At 42.4% G+C, this 12,779-nt stretch overlaps 1 protein-coding gene across 1 annotated transcript; it reads left to right on the forward strand.

Moving 5' to 3' along the window:
• Nucleotides 1–831: 831 nt before the first annotated feature.
• On the forward strand, nt 832–4,680 carry LOC106575162 (protein S100-A1-like). The gene is made up of 3 exons (XM_014151408.3): nt 832–978; nt 3,965–4,126; nt 4,387–4,680. Exons 2-3 carry the CDS (start codon nt 3,986–3,988, stop codon nt 4,549–4,551), a joined length of 306 nt encoding a protein of 101 aa, XP_014006883.1. The 5' UTR covers nt 832–978; nt 3,965–3,985; the 3' UTR covers nt 4,552–4,680.
• The last annotated feature ends 8,099 nt before the right edge of the window (nt 4,681–12,779 follow it).

The following is a 12,779-nucleotide window of genomic DNA, read 5'->3' on the forward strand; positions in this document are numbered from 1 at the left end:
AACACACAGGGAGTGGTAGGCCACTGTGTGTTGAGGCAGAGTGTAACGTCGGGAAGCAAGTACAGGGAGTGACTTTAATAATAAATAACACAAGGAACAAAACAAGAAACACAAGTAGCGTACAGACATGAAACACTGAAACAGAAACCATAACGCCTGGGGAAGAACCAAAGGGAGGGACAGATATAGGGCAGGTAATCAGGGAGGTGATGGAGTCAGGTGAGTCTGATGAGGCGTTGGTGCACCTAACCATGGTGACAGGTGTGCGTAGTGATGAGCAGACTGGCGACCTCGAACGCCAGAGAGGGAGTATATGTGACAAAATGGCATTTAATTCAAGAAACTTCATCTCATCCTCTTCATCCATAGAACTATTCTTCCAAACCTACTAGTGTGTACTCTTGTCACCCCTCTCTCCGTCTGTGTTCAGCATCATTTGTATATATTCAGCATCGCTGGTTTAGATTCAGCATCATTGGTATAGATTTAGCACCATTGGTATATATTCAGCGTCATTGGTAAATATTCAGCATCATTGGTAAATATTCAGCATCATTGGTATATATTGAGCCTCATTGGTATAGATTCAGCATCATTGGTATAGATTCAGCATCATTGGTATAGATTAGTGTGAATGAGATCAGTGAGTTCTCAGTGTGTTAATGCGATATGAAAACATTCCAGGTGATCAATGTCTATTTTATCATGTTGAATTCAAAGATGAGAGGAGTCAAAGACATCAAGCCTAAACTCTAACCTCCTCTCTCTTCTCTCTCCATCCCTCCCTCCCACACACACACACTCCTCCACTATAGGCTACACACACTCACAATTAGGCAGGCGTTATGTTCTCTATAAATTCTCTGTCTTTATAAAATCTTTCTCACAGCTCTTGTGCAGTAGATTCAGTATCATTGGTATATTTTCAGCAGTACGCTACTTCCCCACCCTGTTCTGTTAGTGTCTCTCCTCTGTTCGGTAAGTAACCATTTTTCACTTATTCTACTATTACTATTAGGGTCTTTGGTTTAATGGAGTAGGTTATCTAGTGTAATAAACAGGTCTCACACAACTGTAATAACTGTTTCCAAGTGTGACTAGCTACTGATCTGTCTCGTCCAGAAAACTTGTAGGCTATAATGTTCATTAGTCTTCGCTTGATTTGATTCAAAAATCAGTTATTCTATGGTTTGTTATGCAGGATGACGGGCCATACTATTTACTGATTAAGACATAATGTAGTATATCTATAGGAAGACCTTTGAACATTGAAGCAATGTTTTTGATTTTGAACTCTATTAGACTTACAAACGTTTTTCTCAGCCGGTCATTTTATAGGCATTATTACTCACCAATTATCATCAGCCTGATTTCTTTACACTGAACTGATGCAAAACCCTTTCCTCTCCTGTCACACCTCTCTCCATCCCCAAATCCCCACACTTTGACAGTTATAAGGATGTGTCACATGGTCAAGCTATGACAGAGGTTATTTAACCTTTATTTAACTAGACAAGTCAGTTAAGAACAAATTCTTATTTACAATGACGGCCTACCCCGGGCCAAACCTGGTTAAAGGACAATCTACCCAGCTAGAGATGTTGGATGTTCCCAAAGAAATGGGGAGGCACCAAAAGAAAAAGGAGGAGTCGGAGGTAGAGGGAATGTGTAAAGGAGTGGAAGATGACAGCTTAAATGTCACTAAGTAACAGACTGTGCTTTCAGAGACAAAGAAAGCCAACTCCCATCCTCCCTAAATGTGCATTGTTAATTAGTTTGCTTCAAAGGAATAGTTTGCTATTAGTCAGCATATTAGTGCCATCTATCAGGTATGAAGGGAAGACCCAGGTGCAGACCACGTCGAATAAACAATAGTTTGATGTTGCAAACAGGGGCAGGCAAAAAAACAGGTCAAGGCAGGCAGGGGTCAGAAAACCAGAGGTGGGGCAAAGGTATCGGACGGCAGGCAGGCTCAAGGTCAGGGTAAGGCAGAGATCGGTAATCCTGAGGGGGGCAGAGGTACAGATCGACAGGCAGGCTCAGGGACAAGCAGAGTGGTCAGGCAGGCTGGCTCGGAGTCAGGACAGGCAAGGGTCAAAACCGGGAGGGCGAGAAAAAGGGAGACTGGAAAAACCAGGCGCTGAGACACATAACGCTGGTTGACTTGAACAAGCAAGACAAACTGGCACAGACAGACAGAAAACGCAGGTATAAATAGACAGGGGTTAACGGGGAAGATGGGCGACACCTGGAGGGGGGTGGAGACAATCACAAAGACAGGTGAAACAGATCAGGGTGTGACACCATCAAGACACTCACTGTACTGAGCATGTATCAAATAAAATAACATTTTTGTCACATGCGCCGAATACAACAGGTGTAGGTAGATCTTACAGTGAAATGGTTACTCACGAGCCCCTAAACAACAATGCAGTTTAAAAAAATGAGAATAAGAAATAAAAGTAACAAGTAATTAAAGAGCAGCAGTAAAATAACAATAGTGAGACTATATACAGGGGGGTACCGGTACAGAGTCAATGTGCTGAGGCACCGGTTAGTCAAATAATATGTACATGTAGGTAGAGTTATTAAAGTGACTTTTGAGGATCTGAGGACCCATGCCAAATCTTTTCAGTCTCCTGAGGGGGAATAGGTTTTGTCAAGCCCTCTTCACGACTGTCTTGGAGTACTTGGACCATGTTAGTTTGTTGGTGATGTGGACACCAAGGAACTTGAAGCACTCAACCTGCTCCACTGCAGCCCCTTCGATTGGAATGGGGGCATGCTCGGTCCTCTTTTTCCTGTAGTCAACAATCATCTCATTTGTCTTGATCACGTTGAAGGAGAGGTTGTTGTCCTGGCACCACACGGCCAGGTCTCTGACCTCCTCCCTATAAGCTGTCTCGTTGTTGTCGGTGATCAGGACTACTACTGTTGTGTCATCGGAAAACGTAATGATGGTGTTGTAGTCGTACCTGGCCATGCAGTCACGAGTGAACAGGGAGTACAGGAGGGGACTGAGCACACACCCCTGATGGGGCCCCTGTGTTGAGGATCAGCGTGGCAGATGTGTTGTTACCTACCGTTACCACCTGTGGGCGGCCCATCAGGAAGTCCAGGATCCAATTGCAGAGGGAGGTGTTTAGTCCCAGAGTCCTTAGCTTATTGATGAGCTATGAGCTCGCTATGGTGTTGAACGCTGAGCTGTAGTCAATGAATAGTATTCTCACATAGGTGTTCCTTTTGTCTAGGTGGGAAAGGGCAGTGTGGAGTGCAATTGGGATTGCATCATCTGTGGATCTGTTAGGGTGGTATGCAAATTGGAGTGGGTCTAGGGTTTCTGGGATGATGTTGTTGATGTGAGCCATAACCAGGCTTTCAAAGCACTTTCATGGCTACAGACGTGAGTGCTACGGGTCGGTAGTCATTTAGACAGGTTACCTTAATGTTCTTGGGCACAAGGACTATGGTGGTCTGTTTAAAACATGTTGTTATTACAGACTCGGACAGGGAGAGGTTGAAAATGTCAGTGAAGACACTTGCTAGTTGGTCAGCACATGCTCTCAGTGCACGTGCTGGTAATCCATCTGGCCCGGCGGCCTTGTGAATGTTGACCTGTTTAAAGGTCTTACTCATCGGATACGGAGATCGTGATCACACAGTCGTCCGGAACATCTGGTGCTCTCATGCATGTTTCAGGGTTATTTGCCTCGAAGCGAGCATAGAAGTAGTTTAGCTCGTCTGGTTGGCTCGTGTCACCGTGCTTCCCTTTGTAGCCTGTAATGGTTTGCAAGCCCTGCCACATCCGGCGTGTGTCAGAACCAGTTTAGTACGACTCAATATTAATCTTAATCTTAATCTACCACTGTAATTTACACCCCCTCCTCCCTCTGTCCCCTCCCATCTCCCCCTTCTTTCTCTCTCTCTCCCCTCCCATCTCCCCCTCCCTCTCTCCACTCCTCAGTGTATCCTTCTCTCTGCAGCCATGCCGTCTCAGTTGGAGAGATCCATGCAGTCCCTGATCACGGTGTTCCATCGCTATGCCGACAAGGACGGTGACTATAACACACTGAGCAAAAAGGAGCTGAAAGAACTCATGCAGACAGAACTGGGAAGCTTCCTGAAGGTAGCATAGATATCCCTCTCCCTCTCTCTCTTTCTCTCTCTCTCTCTCTCTTTTCTATCCCTCTGTTTTTATCTCACTGTCCCTCAACACTTTCTCTGTCTTTCTCATCTCACGCTCTTTCCCTCTCATTCTGATTTCTCTCTCACACTTTATTAGAATAAAGAGTATCCAAAGTCAATCTTATGTCCCCTCCCATCTCTCTCTCTCTTTCTCTCTTGCTCTCTCTCTTACTCATTCTCTTCATCTCCTCCATCTCTCAGTCCCAGAAGGACCCAGCCGCCATAGACACGATCATGAAGAATCTGGACCAGAATGGTGATGGGAAGGTGAGCTTCGAGGAGTTTGTCTCTCTGGTGGTGGACCTCTCCATCGCCTGTGAACAGATCTACCAGCTCCACATCATGAAGGCTGCCGCTAAGAAGTGAAGGAGGACAGGACAAGGAGAAGCAGAGATGGATGCTTTTCTATGTGTCATTTTGCTTTTCTACACGTCAAATAAGTAATTTTATAAATAAGTCTTACTGTTGTGAATAAACAGTGGCTTTCCCACTCTGTATCTCTGTTTGTCACATTTGTTTGACGTGTGTCTGTCTGTTGTATTTGGCCTGTAATTTGTCCCGTAAGTGTAAGACAGAATAGACTGTGCCAGTCACTTCTTAGTTCAGTATTGACACAACTACATAGTAAACCTTAGCGCAAAGCCTTTCTAGATCCTTTGCTAAAACTACTATAAATTCCCACTGAGCACAAACTGGTTAAATCAACGTTGTTTCAACGTAATTTGTCAACCTACAGTGAGGGAAAAAAGTATTTGATCCCCTGCTGACTTTGTACGTCTGCCCATTGACAAAAAAATTATCAGTCTATAATTTTAATGGTAGGTTTATTTGAACAGTGAGAGACAGAATAACAACAAAAGAATCCAGAAAAACGCATGTCAAAAATGTTATAAATTGCTTTGCATTTTAATGAGGGAAATAAGTATTTGACCCCCACTCAACCAGAAAGATTTCTGGCTCCCAGGTATCTTTTATACAGGTAACGAGCTGAGATTAGGAGCACACTCTTAAAGGGAGTGCTCCTAATCTCAGTTTGTTACTTGTATAAAAGACACCTGTCCACAAAAGCAATCAATCAATCACATTCCAAACTCTCCACCATGGCCAAGACCAAAGAGCTCTCCAAGGTTGTCAGGGACAAGATTGTAGACCTACACAAAGCTGGAATGGGCTACAAGACCATCGCCAAGCAGCTTGGTGAGAAAGTGACAACAGTTGGTGCGATTATTCGCAAATGGAAGAAACACAAAAGAACTGTCAATCTCCCTCGGCCTGGGGCTCCATGCAAGATCTCACCTCGTGGAGTTGCAATGATCATGAAAACGGTGAGGAATCAGCCCAGAACTACACGGGAGGATCTTGTCAATGATCTCAAGGCAGCTGGGACCATAGTCATCAAGAAAACAATTGGTAACACACTATGCCGTGAAGGACTGAAATCCTGCAGCGCCCGCAAGGTCCCCCTGCTCAAGAAAGCACATATACATGCCCGTCTGAAGTTTGTCAATGAACATCTGAATGATTCAGAGGACAACTGGGTGAAAGTGTTGTGGTTAGATGAGACCAAAATGGAGCTCTTTGGCATCAACTCAACTCGCCGTGTTTGGAGGAGGAGGAATGCTGCCTATGACCCCAAGAACACCATCCCCACCGTCAAACATGGAGGTGGAAACATTATGCTTTGGGGGTGTTTTTCTGCTAAGGGGACAGGACAACTTCACCGCATCAAAGGGACGATGGACGGGGCCATGTACCGTCAAATCTTGGGTGAGAACCTCCTTCCCTCAGCCAGGGCATTGAAAATGGGTCGTGGATGGGTATTCCAGCATGACAATGACCCAAAACACACTGCCAAGGCAACAAAGGAGTGGCTCAAGAAGAAGCACATTAAGGTCCTGGAGTGGCCTAGCCAGTCTCCAGACCTTAATCCCATAGAAAATCTGTGGAGGGAGCTGAAGGTTCGAGTTGCCAAACGTCAGCCTCGAAACCTTAATGACTTGGAGAAGATCTGCAAAGAAGAGTGGGACAAAATCCCTCCTGAGATGTGTGCAAACCTGTTGGCCAACTACAAGAAACGTCTGACCTCTGTGATTGCCAACAAGGGTTTTGCCACCAAGTACTAAGTCATGTTTTGCAGAGGGGTCAAATACTTATTTCCCTCATTAAAATGCAAATATATTTATAACATTTTTGACATGCATTTTTCTGGATTTTTTTGTTGTTATTCTGTCTCTCACGGTTCAAAAAACCTACCATTAAAATTATAGACTGATCATTTCTTTGTCAGTGGACAAACGTACAAAATCAGCAGGGGATCAGATACCTTTTTCCTTCACTGTATTGTGATGTGGAATCTAAGTGGAAAATACATTGGCTTTGCAAAAAGTCATTGACGTACACTGTCTTGAGGGTGAAATTTCAACCACAGGATTACAACATCATGTTAACCAAATTTCAACAGACAAATCATATATAAATATGTCGAATGTATTACTTGGAAACAACATCAGATCTTCAATGTAATAGCCACTATTATCAGAACCAAGGTAAGACCCAGATGCAGACTGTCAAAGTAACAATGTTTATTGTAGCAACAGGGAAGGCAAAGGCAGGTCAAGGCAGGCAGGGGTCGATAATCCAGAGTGGGGCAGAGGTAAAGGTCAGCAGGCAGGCTCAGGGACAGGCAGGGAGGTCAGGCAGGCGGGCTCTGAGTCAGGACAGGCAAGGGTCAAAACCAGGAGAAAAGAGGGGCTGGGAAAAGATAGGCGCTGATGGAACAAAATGCTGGTAAACTTGAACAAACAAGACGAACTGGCAACAAACAGACAGAGAACACAGGTATAAATACACAGGGGATGATTGGGAAGATGGGAGAAACCTGGAGGGGGGTGGAGACATGCACAAGGACAGGTTAAACAGATCAGGGCGTGACAACTATAAGAAAATACACTAGGATGGGCAGCACGTCCTGGATGGAGAGTTTAATTATCTACAGCTATCACTTTGGGTACCCATTCAGGGTTCTAACCAAGCCCTGCTGAGTTTGTCACTGACTATTACCAATGTGCTATCTTGAACATGATTGTTGGGAAATCTCCACTAAATAGATTCTCTGATGGTATGTAAGTCATTCCAAAGGGTAGATTTAAGAGAGCAAATTAAATGTAACCATACTTTATCAATCATATATCAATAACATTATTTGCTTATATAGAATTGGGAAGTAGTCAACAGCTATTAAATTGAACAGCTTTTAAATGATTAAATTCAGCCCAGGATTCTACTAAAAATAGATAATACATATAGGCCTAGGGTTTCAAGCTTTGGTTGTTTTCAAATGGAGTCTACAAGTTAATAATAAATATGTTGGATTCACATCTCCATGTTAACGAACAATCCAAGTTAAAGAATAGGACTAAATCAAATCAAACTGTATTTAAAACGCATTTAAAGTTTGAAAAAACTTAAAATGATTTGGTTGAAATGGAGACCTGAATCCAAAACATCAATTATTAACTTGAAGACACACTGGAATTGAAGCCCGACTCAGTGGCACAGATGGAACTATCCAAGCAGTAGATACAGTTCATTCGGAAAGTATTCAGACCCCTTGACTTTTCCACATTTTGTTATGTTACAGCCTTGTTCTAAAACTGATTAAATTGTTGTTGTTTTTTCATCAATCTACTACACACAATACCCTGTAATGACAAAGCAAAAACAGGGTTTTAGAAATATTTGCAAATGTATTAAAATACAAAACTGAAATATCACATTTACTTAAGTATTCAAACCCTTTACTCAGTAGTTTGTTGAAGAACCTTTGGCAGCGATTATAGCCTTGAGTCTTCTTGGGTATGACACTACAAGGTTGGCACACCTGTATTTTGGAAGTTTCTGCCATTATTCTCTGCAGATCCTCTCAAGCTCTGTCAGGATGGATGTTCGATCGGGTTTAAGTCCGGGCTCTGACTGGGCCACTCAAGAACATTCAGAGACTTGTCCTGAAGCCACTCCTGCGTTGTCTTGGCTGTGTGCTTAGGGTCGTTGTCCTGTTGGAAGATGAACCTTAGCCTCAGTCTGAGGTCCTGAGCTTTCTGGAGCAGGTTTTCATCAAGGATCTCTCTGTACTTTGCTCATCTTACCCTCAATCCTGACTAGTCTCCCAGTCCCTGCCGGTGAAAGACATCCCCACAGCATGATGCTGCCACCACCATGCTTCACCGTAGGGATGGTGCCAAGTTTCCTCCAGAAGTGACGCTTTGTATTCAGGCCAAATAGTTCAATCTTGGTATCATCAGACTAGAGAATCTTCTTTCTTATGGTCAGAGTCTTTTAGTTGCCTTTTGGCAAACTCCAAACGGGCTGTCATGTGCCTTTTACTGAGGAGTGGCTTCCGTCTGGCCACTCTACCATAAGGGCCTGATTGGTGGAGTGCTGCAGAGATGGTTGTCCTTCTGGATGGTTCTCCCATCTACGCAGTGGAACTCTGGATCTCTGTCAGAGTGACCATCAGGTTCTTGGTCACCTCCCTGAACAAGGCCCTTCTCCCCCGATTTCTCAGTTTGGCAGGGCAGCCAGCTCTTGGAAGAGTATTGGTGGTTCCTAACTTCTTCCATTTAAGAGTGATGGAGGCCTCCGTGTTCTTGGGAACATTCAATGCTGAATACATTTTTTGGTACCCTTACCCAGATCTGTGCCTCGACAATCCTATCTCGGAGCTCTACGGACAATTCCTTCGACCTTATGGCTTGGTTTTTCCTCCGACATACACTATCAACTGTGGGACCTTATATAGACAGGTGTGTGCCTTTCCAAATCATGTATAATCAATTGAATTTATCCAATCAAATTGTAAAAACAGTTCAAGGATGATAAATGGAAACAGTATGCACCTGAGCTCAATTTCCAGTCTCATTGAAAAATGTCTGAAAGCTTATGCATATAAGGTACCTGTTTTTTATGTTTAATAAATTAGCTAAAATTTATAAAAAACAGTTTCGCTTTTTAATTATGGGGAATTGATGAGGAAATGTTTTAATTTATTTTAGAATAAGCCTGTAACGTAACAAAATGTGGAAAAGGGAAGGGGTCTGAATACTTTCCAAATGCACTGTACATGTCCTTTAAATGTTATTATTTGGTTGCATTGTCAACCATACACAATTCAATATTACTTTTGTAATACAGTAAATAGCCTAAAGTTAAGGCTTTCTTACAAACTAATGTATATAACTGCAATGTAACAGTATTTATTCAACTTCAGTATTGAGTAACACATATCCATGTCCACATTTTGAGTTTACAGTAACAATAAATGTCTTCTTATGTAATCATAGAAAGCATGCATGTTCAAGAGCACGCAAAGATCACCAGAGTGTGGAGATCTTCACAATTGCTATAATAATCTGAGCAGAATCTCGAATGGCATTGATAACTTGCACCATGTACTTTAATGTAATCTCAACTGTAATCCAGGTCATTTGGTTGTGCTATTAGATTAGACACAGTGATAACACATTCAATTGTTGTAGAAATAAACAAAATATCTGACATTGTATTCCCATTTGAACTTTGCTGTGCTTTTAAATGGTTGAAAACACAATAATAACACATTTAGGTGACAACTAAACCAAAAAGATTTCCAAATGAATTTGGTTGTGATTTTAGATGGTTAAAAGCATAGTGAAAATTCAACTTCGTATGCAAACAGTGCAGTTATGCCATCCGTAAGGCAATCAAACAGGCAAAATGTCAGTACAGAGACAAAATGGAGTCGCAATTCAACGGCTCAGACACAAGATGTATTTGGTAGGGACTCCAGACAATCACGGATTACAAAGGGATAACCAGCCACATTGCAGACACCGACGCTTTGCTCCCGGACAAGCTAAACACCTTCTTCACCTGCTTTGAGGATAACACAGTGCCACAATTGTTCCTGTACCCAAGAAAGCAAAGGTAACTGAATTAAATTACTATCTCCTCGTAGCACTCACTTCTGTCATCATGAAGTGCTTTGAGAGGCAAGTAAAGGATCATATCACCTGTTGTACACGGAACGAGGAAGAGCTCGGTTTGTTTGTTTGGAAAGTTTGTTGTTTAAAAGTATATTGGAAAGTTCTTGGTAGCTACCTAGCTTCTTATGTTTGATACCGCGACGCAGATGGCATCAGTTGCTGGGACTGCTTGTATCTTTCCAATGATCCTGTCGACCAAGGACGGGTCTGAGGAGCTATTTGGCATCGCAGCAAGCTTAGCTGCTAGCTAGCTGGACATCAAAGAAGCGAGGTGTTATTGATGGCAGCCCGCGATGCGGTTAGCCATTGTGGCTGGGACCGTGGATTGTCCTGGATTTGTGGCTGTCTAGATCCCTGCTGTTTGTTGTTTTCAATTTTCCCCATGACCTGCCCTGTCTGGCACTGCGAGAAGTAACAGCCTAACATACATTGCTAGCTACCATGACAAAGACCAAAGCCGGCGGGAGTACCGTTGAGGACAGTGCCAGTGGTGTCTCTCTATCACATGTGAAGGATCTTTTAAACTAACAAAAAGAGACCTATAAGCAGTTGTTACAACAACAAGAAAATAGTTTCAAGTGTTTTGTCCAAATACTACTGATTCTACTAATAAAATAATTGATGACCTGACCAGAGGTACAGGACCTGAAGAACAGTTTGCACTTCTCCCAGGGTCAGCTCAACGAGTTGAAACGGGAGAACGGCAAGATGACAGCAATCTATAAGTCATTGAGAGAGGACATCAGTTCTGTGTGTGAATCCATGATAACAATGACAGATAAATTAGATTATCTCGAGGGACAATCAAGGTGAAACAACATGGATGTGGATGGAATTGCAGAATCTCCACATGAGACCTGGATGGAGTCTGAGGACAAAGTGAGGGAAATGATCTCTGAGAAATTGAAGTTGGACCACAGGAAGATTGAGGTGGAGCGCACCTCAGGATTGGAAAACCCACCACTGGCCCAGGTGATAGGCCCAGGCCGATAGTGGTCAAGTTCCTGAGGTTCAAAGACAAGATAGCTGTTCTGGAAAGAGCCAAGAACTTGAGAGGAACGTATATCTTCCTCAACGAGGAATATCCTGAAGCTGAGCGCCAGAAGAGACAAGAACTGATCCCAGCCATGAACGCTGCCAGAGCGCGTAGGGACATTGAGTACATCCGCTACAACAGACTCCCAGAAGCCTGGAAGGGATGAGAGAGCCAAGCCTATGGGTTCGTAGCCTCAACCCCGCAGCACACACACACCAATTGATTAATGGACTGCTGAATGTATATTTTGTTTCTCTTGCTTTGTCTGCTCTTTTCAATATTATGTCTATCTCTGATAAGCTAAACAGGAAAGGGCTGAAAACAGCCCATATTAATATAGAAATAACCTTAGAAATAAGGTTCATGAAATCAATAACTTGCTAACATCAGATAACATTCATATATTAGCCATTTCTGAGACTCACTTAGATAATTCATTTGATGATACATCAGTAGCAATACAAGGATATAACATTTATAGAAGAGACAGAAATGCTTATGGGGGAGGTGTTGCTGAATATATTCAGAGCCATATCCCTGTAATGCTTAGAGAAGATCTTATGTCAAGTGTTATTGAAGTGTTGTGGTTGCAGGTTCACTTGGCACATCTAAAGCCTTTTCTTTTGGGGTGTTGCTATAGGCCACCAAGTGCTAACAGTCAGTATCTAAATAATATGTGTGAAATGCTTGACAGTGTATGTGATGTAAACAGATGGGTCTACTTTCTTGGGGACCTAAATATTGACTGGTTTTCATCAAGCTGTCCGCTCAAGAGGAAGTTTCTTACTGTAACCAGTGCCTGTAATCTGGTTCAGGTTATTAATCAACCTACCAGGGTGTTTACAAACACTACAGGAGTAAGATTATCCACATGTATCAATCACATTTTTACTAATACTGTAGAAATTTGTTCTAAAGCTGTATCCGTACCCATTGGATGCAGTGATCACAATATAGTAGCTATATTCAGGAAAGCCCCAGTTCCAACAGCTGGGCCTAAAATAGTGTATAAGAGATCATTCAAAAGATTTTGCTGTGACTCTTATGTGGATGATGTTAAAAATATTTGTTGGTCTGATGTGATTAATGAGGAGCATCCAGACGCTGGACTTGATGAATTTATGAAATTGCTTCTTCCAATTATTGATAAACATGCACCTGTTAAGAAACTGCCTGTTAGAACTGTTAAGGCTCTATGGATTGATGAGGAATTGAAAAACTGTATGGTTGAAAGAGATGGGGCAAAAGGAGTGGCTAATAAGTCTGGCTGTAGATCTGACTGGCTTACTTACTGCAAATTGAGAAATTATGTGACTAAACTCAACAAAAAGAAGAAGAAACTTTATTTTGAAGCCAAGATCAATGATATAAAGACTGATGGAAAAAATCTTTGGAGTACTTTAAATTAAATTATGGGCAGAAAGACAAATTCAACTCCATCTTTCATCAAATCAGATGGCTTATTCATCACAAAACCATTTGATGTTGCCAATTATTTTAATGATTATTTAATTGGCAAAGTGGGCAAACTTAGACAG

This window comes from Salmo salar, chromosome 02, assembly GCF_965601325.2.
Source record: "Salmo salar chromosome 02, fSalSal1, whole genome shotgun sequence".
NCBI lineage: Eukaryota > Metazoa > Chordata > Actinopteri > Salmoniformes > Salmonidae > Salmo > Salmo salar.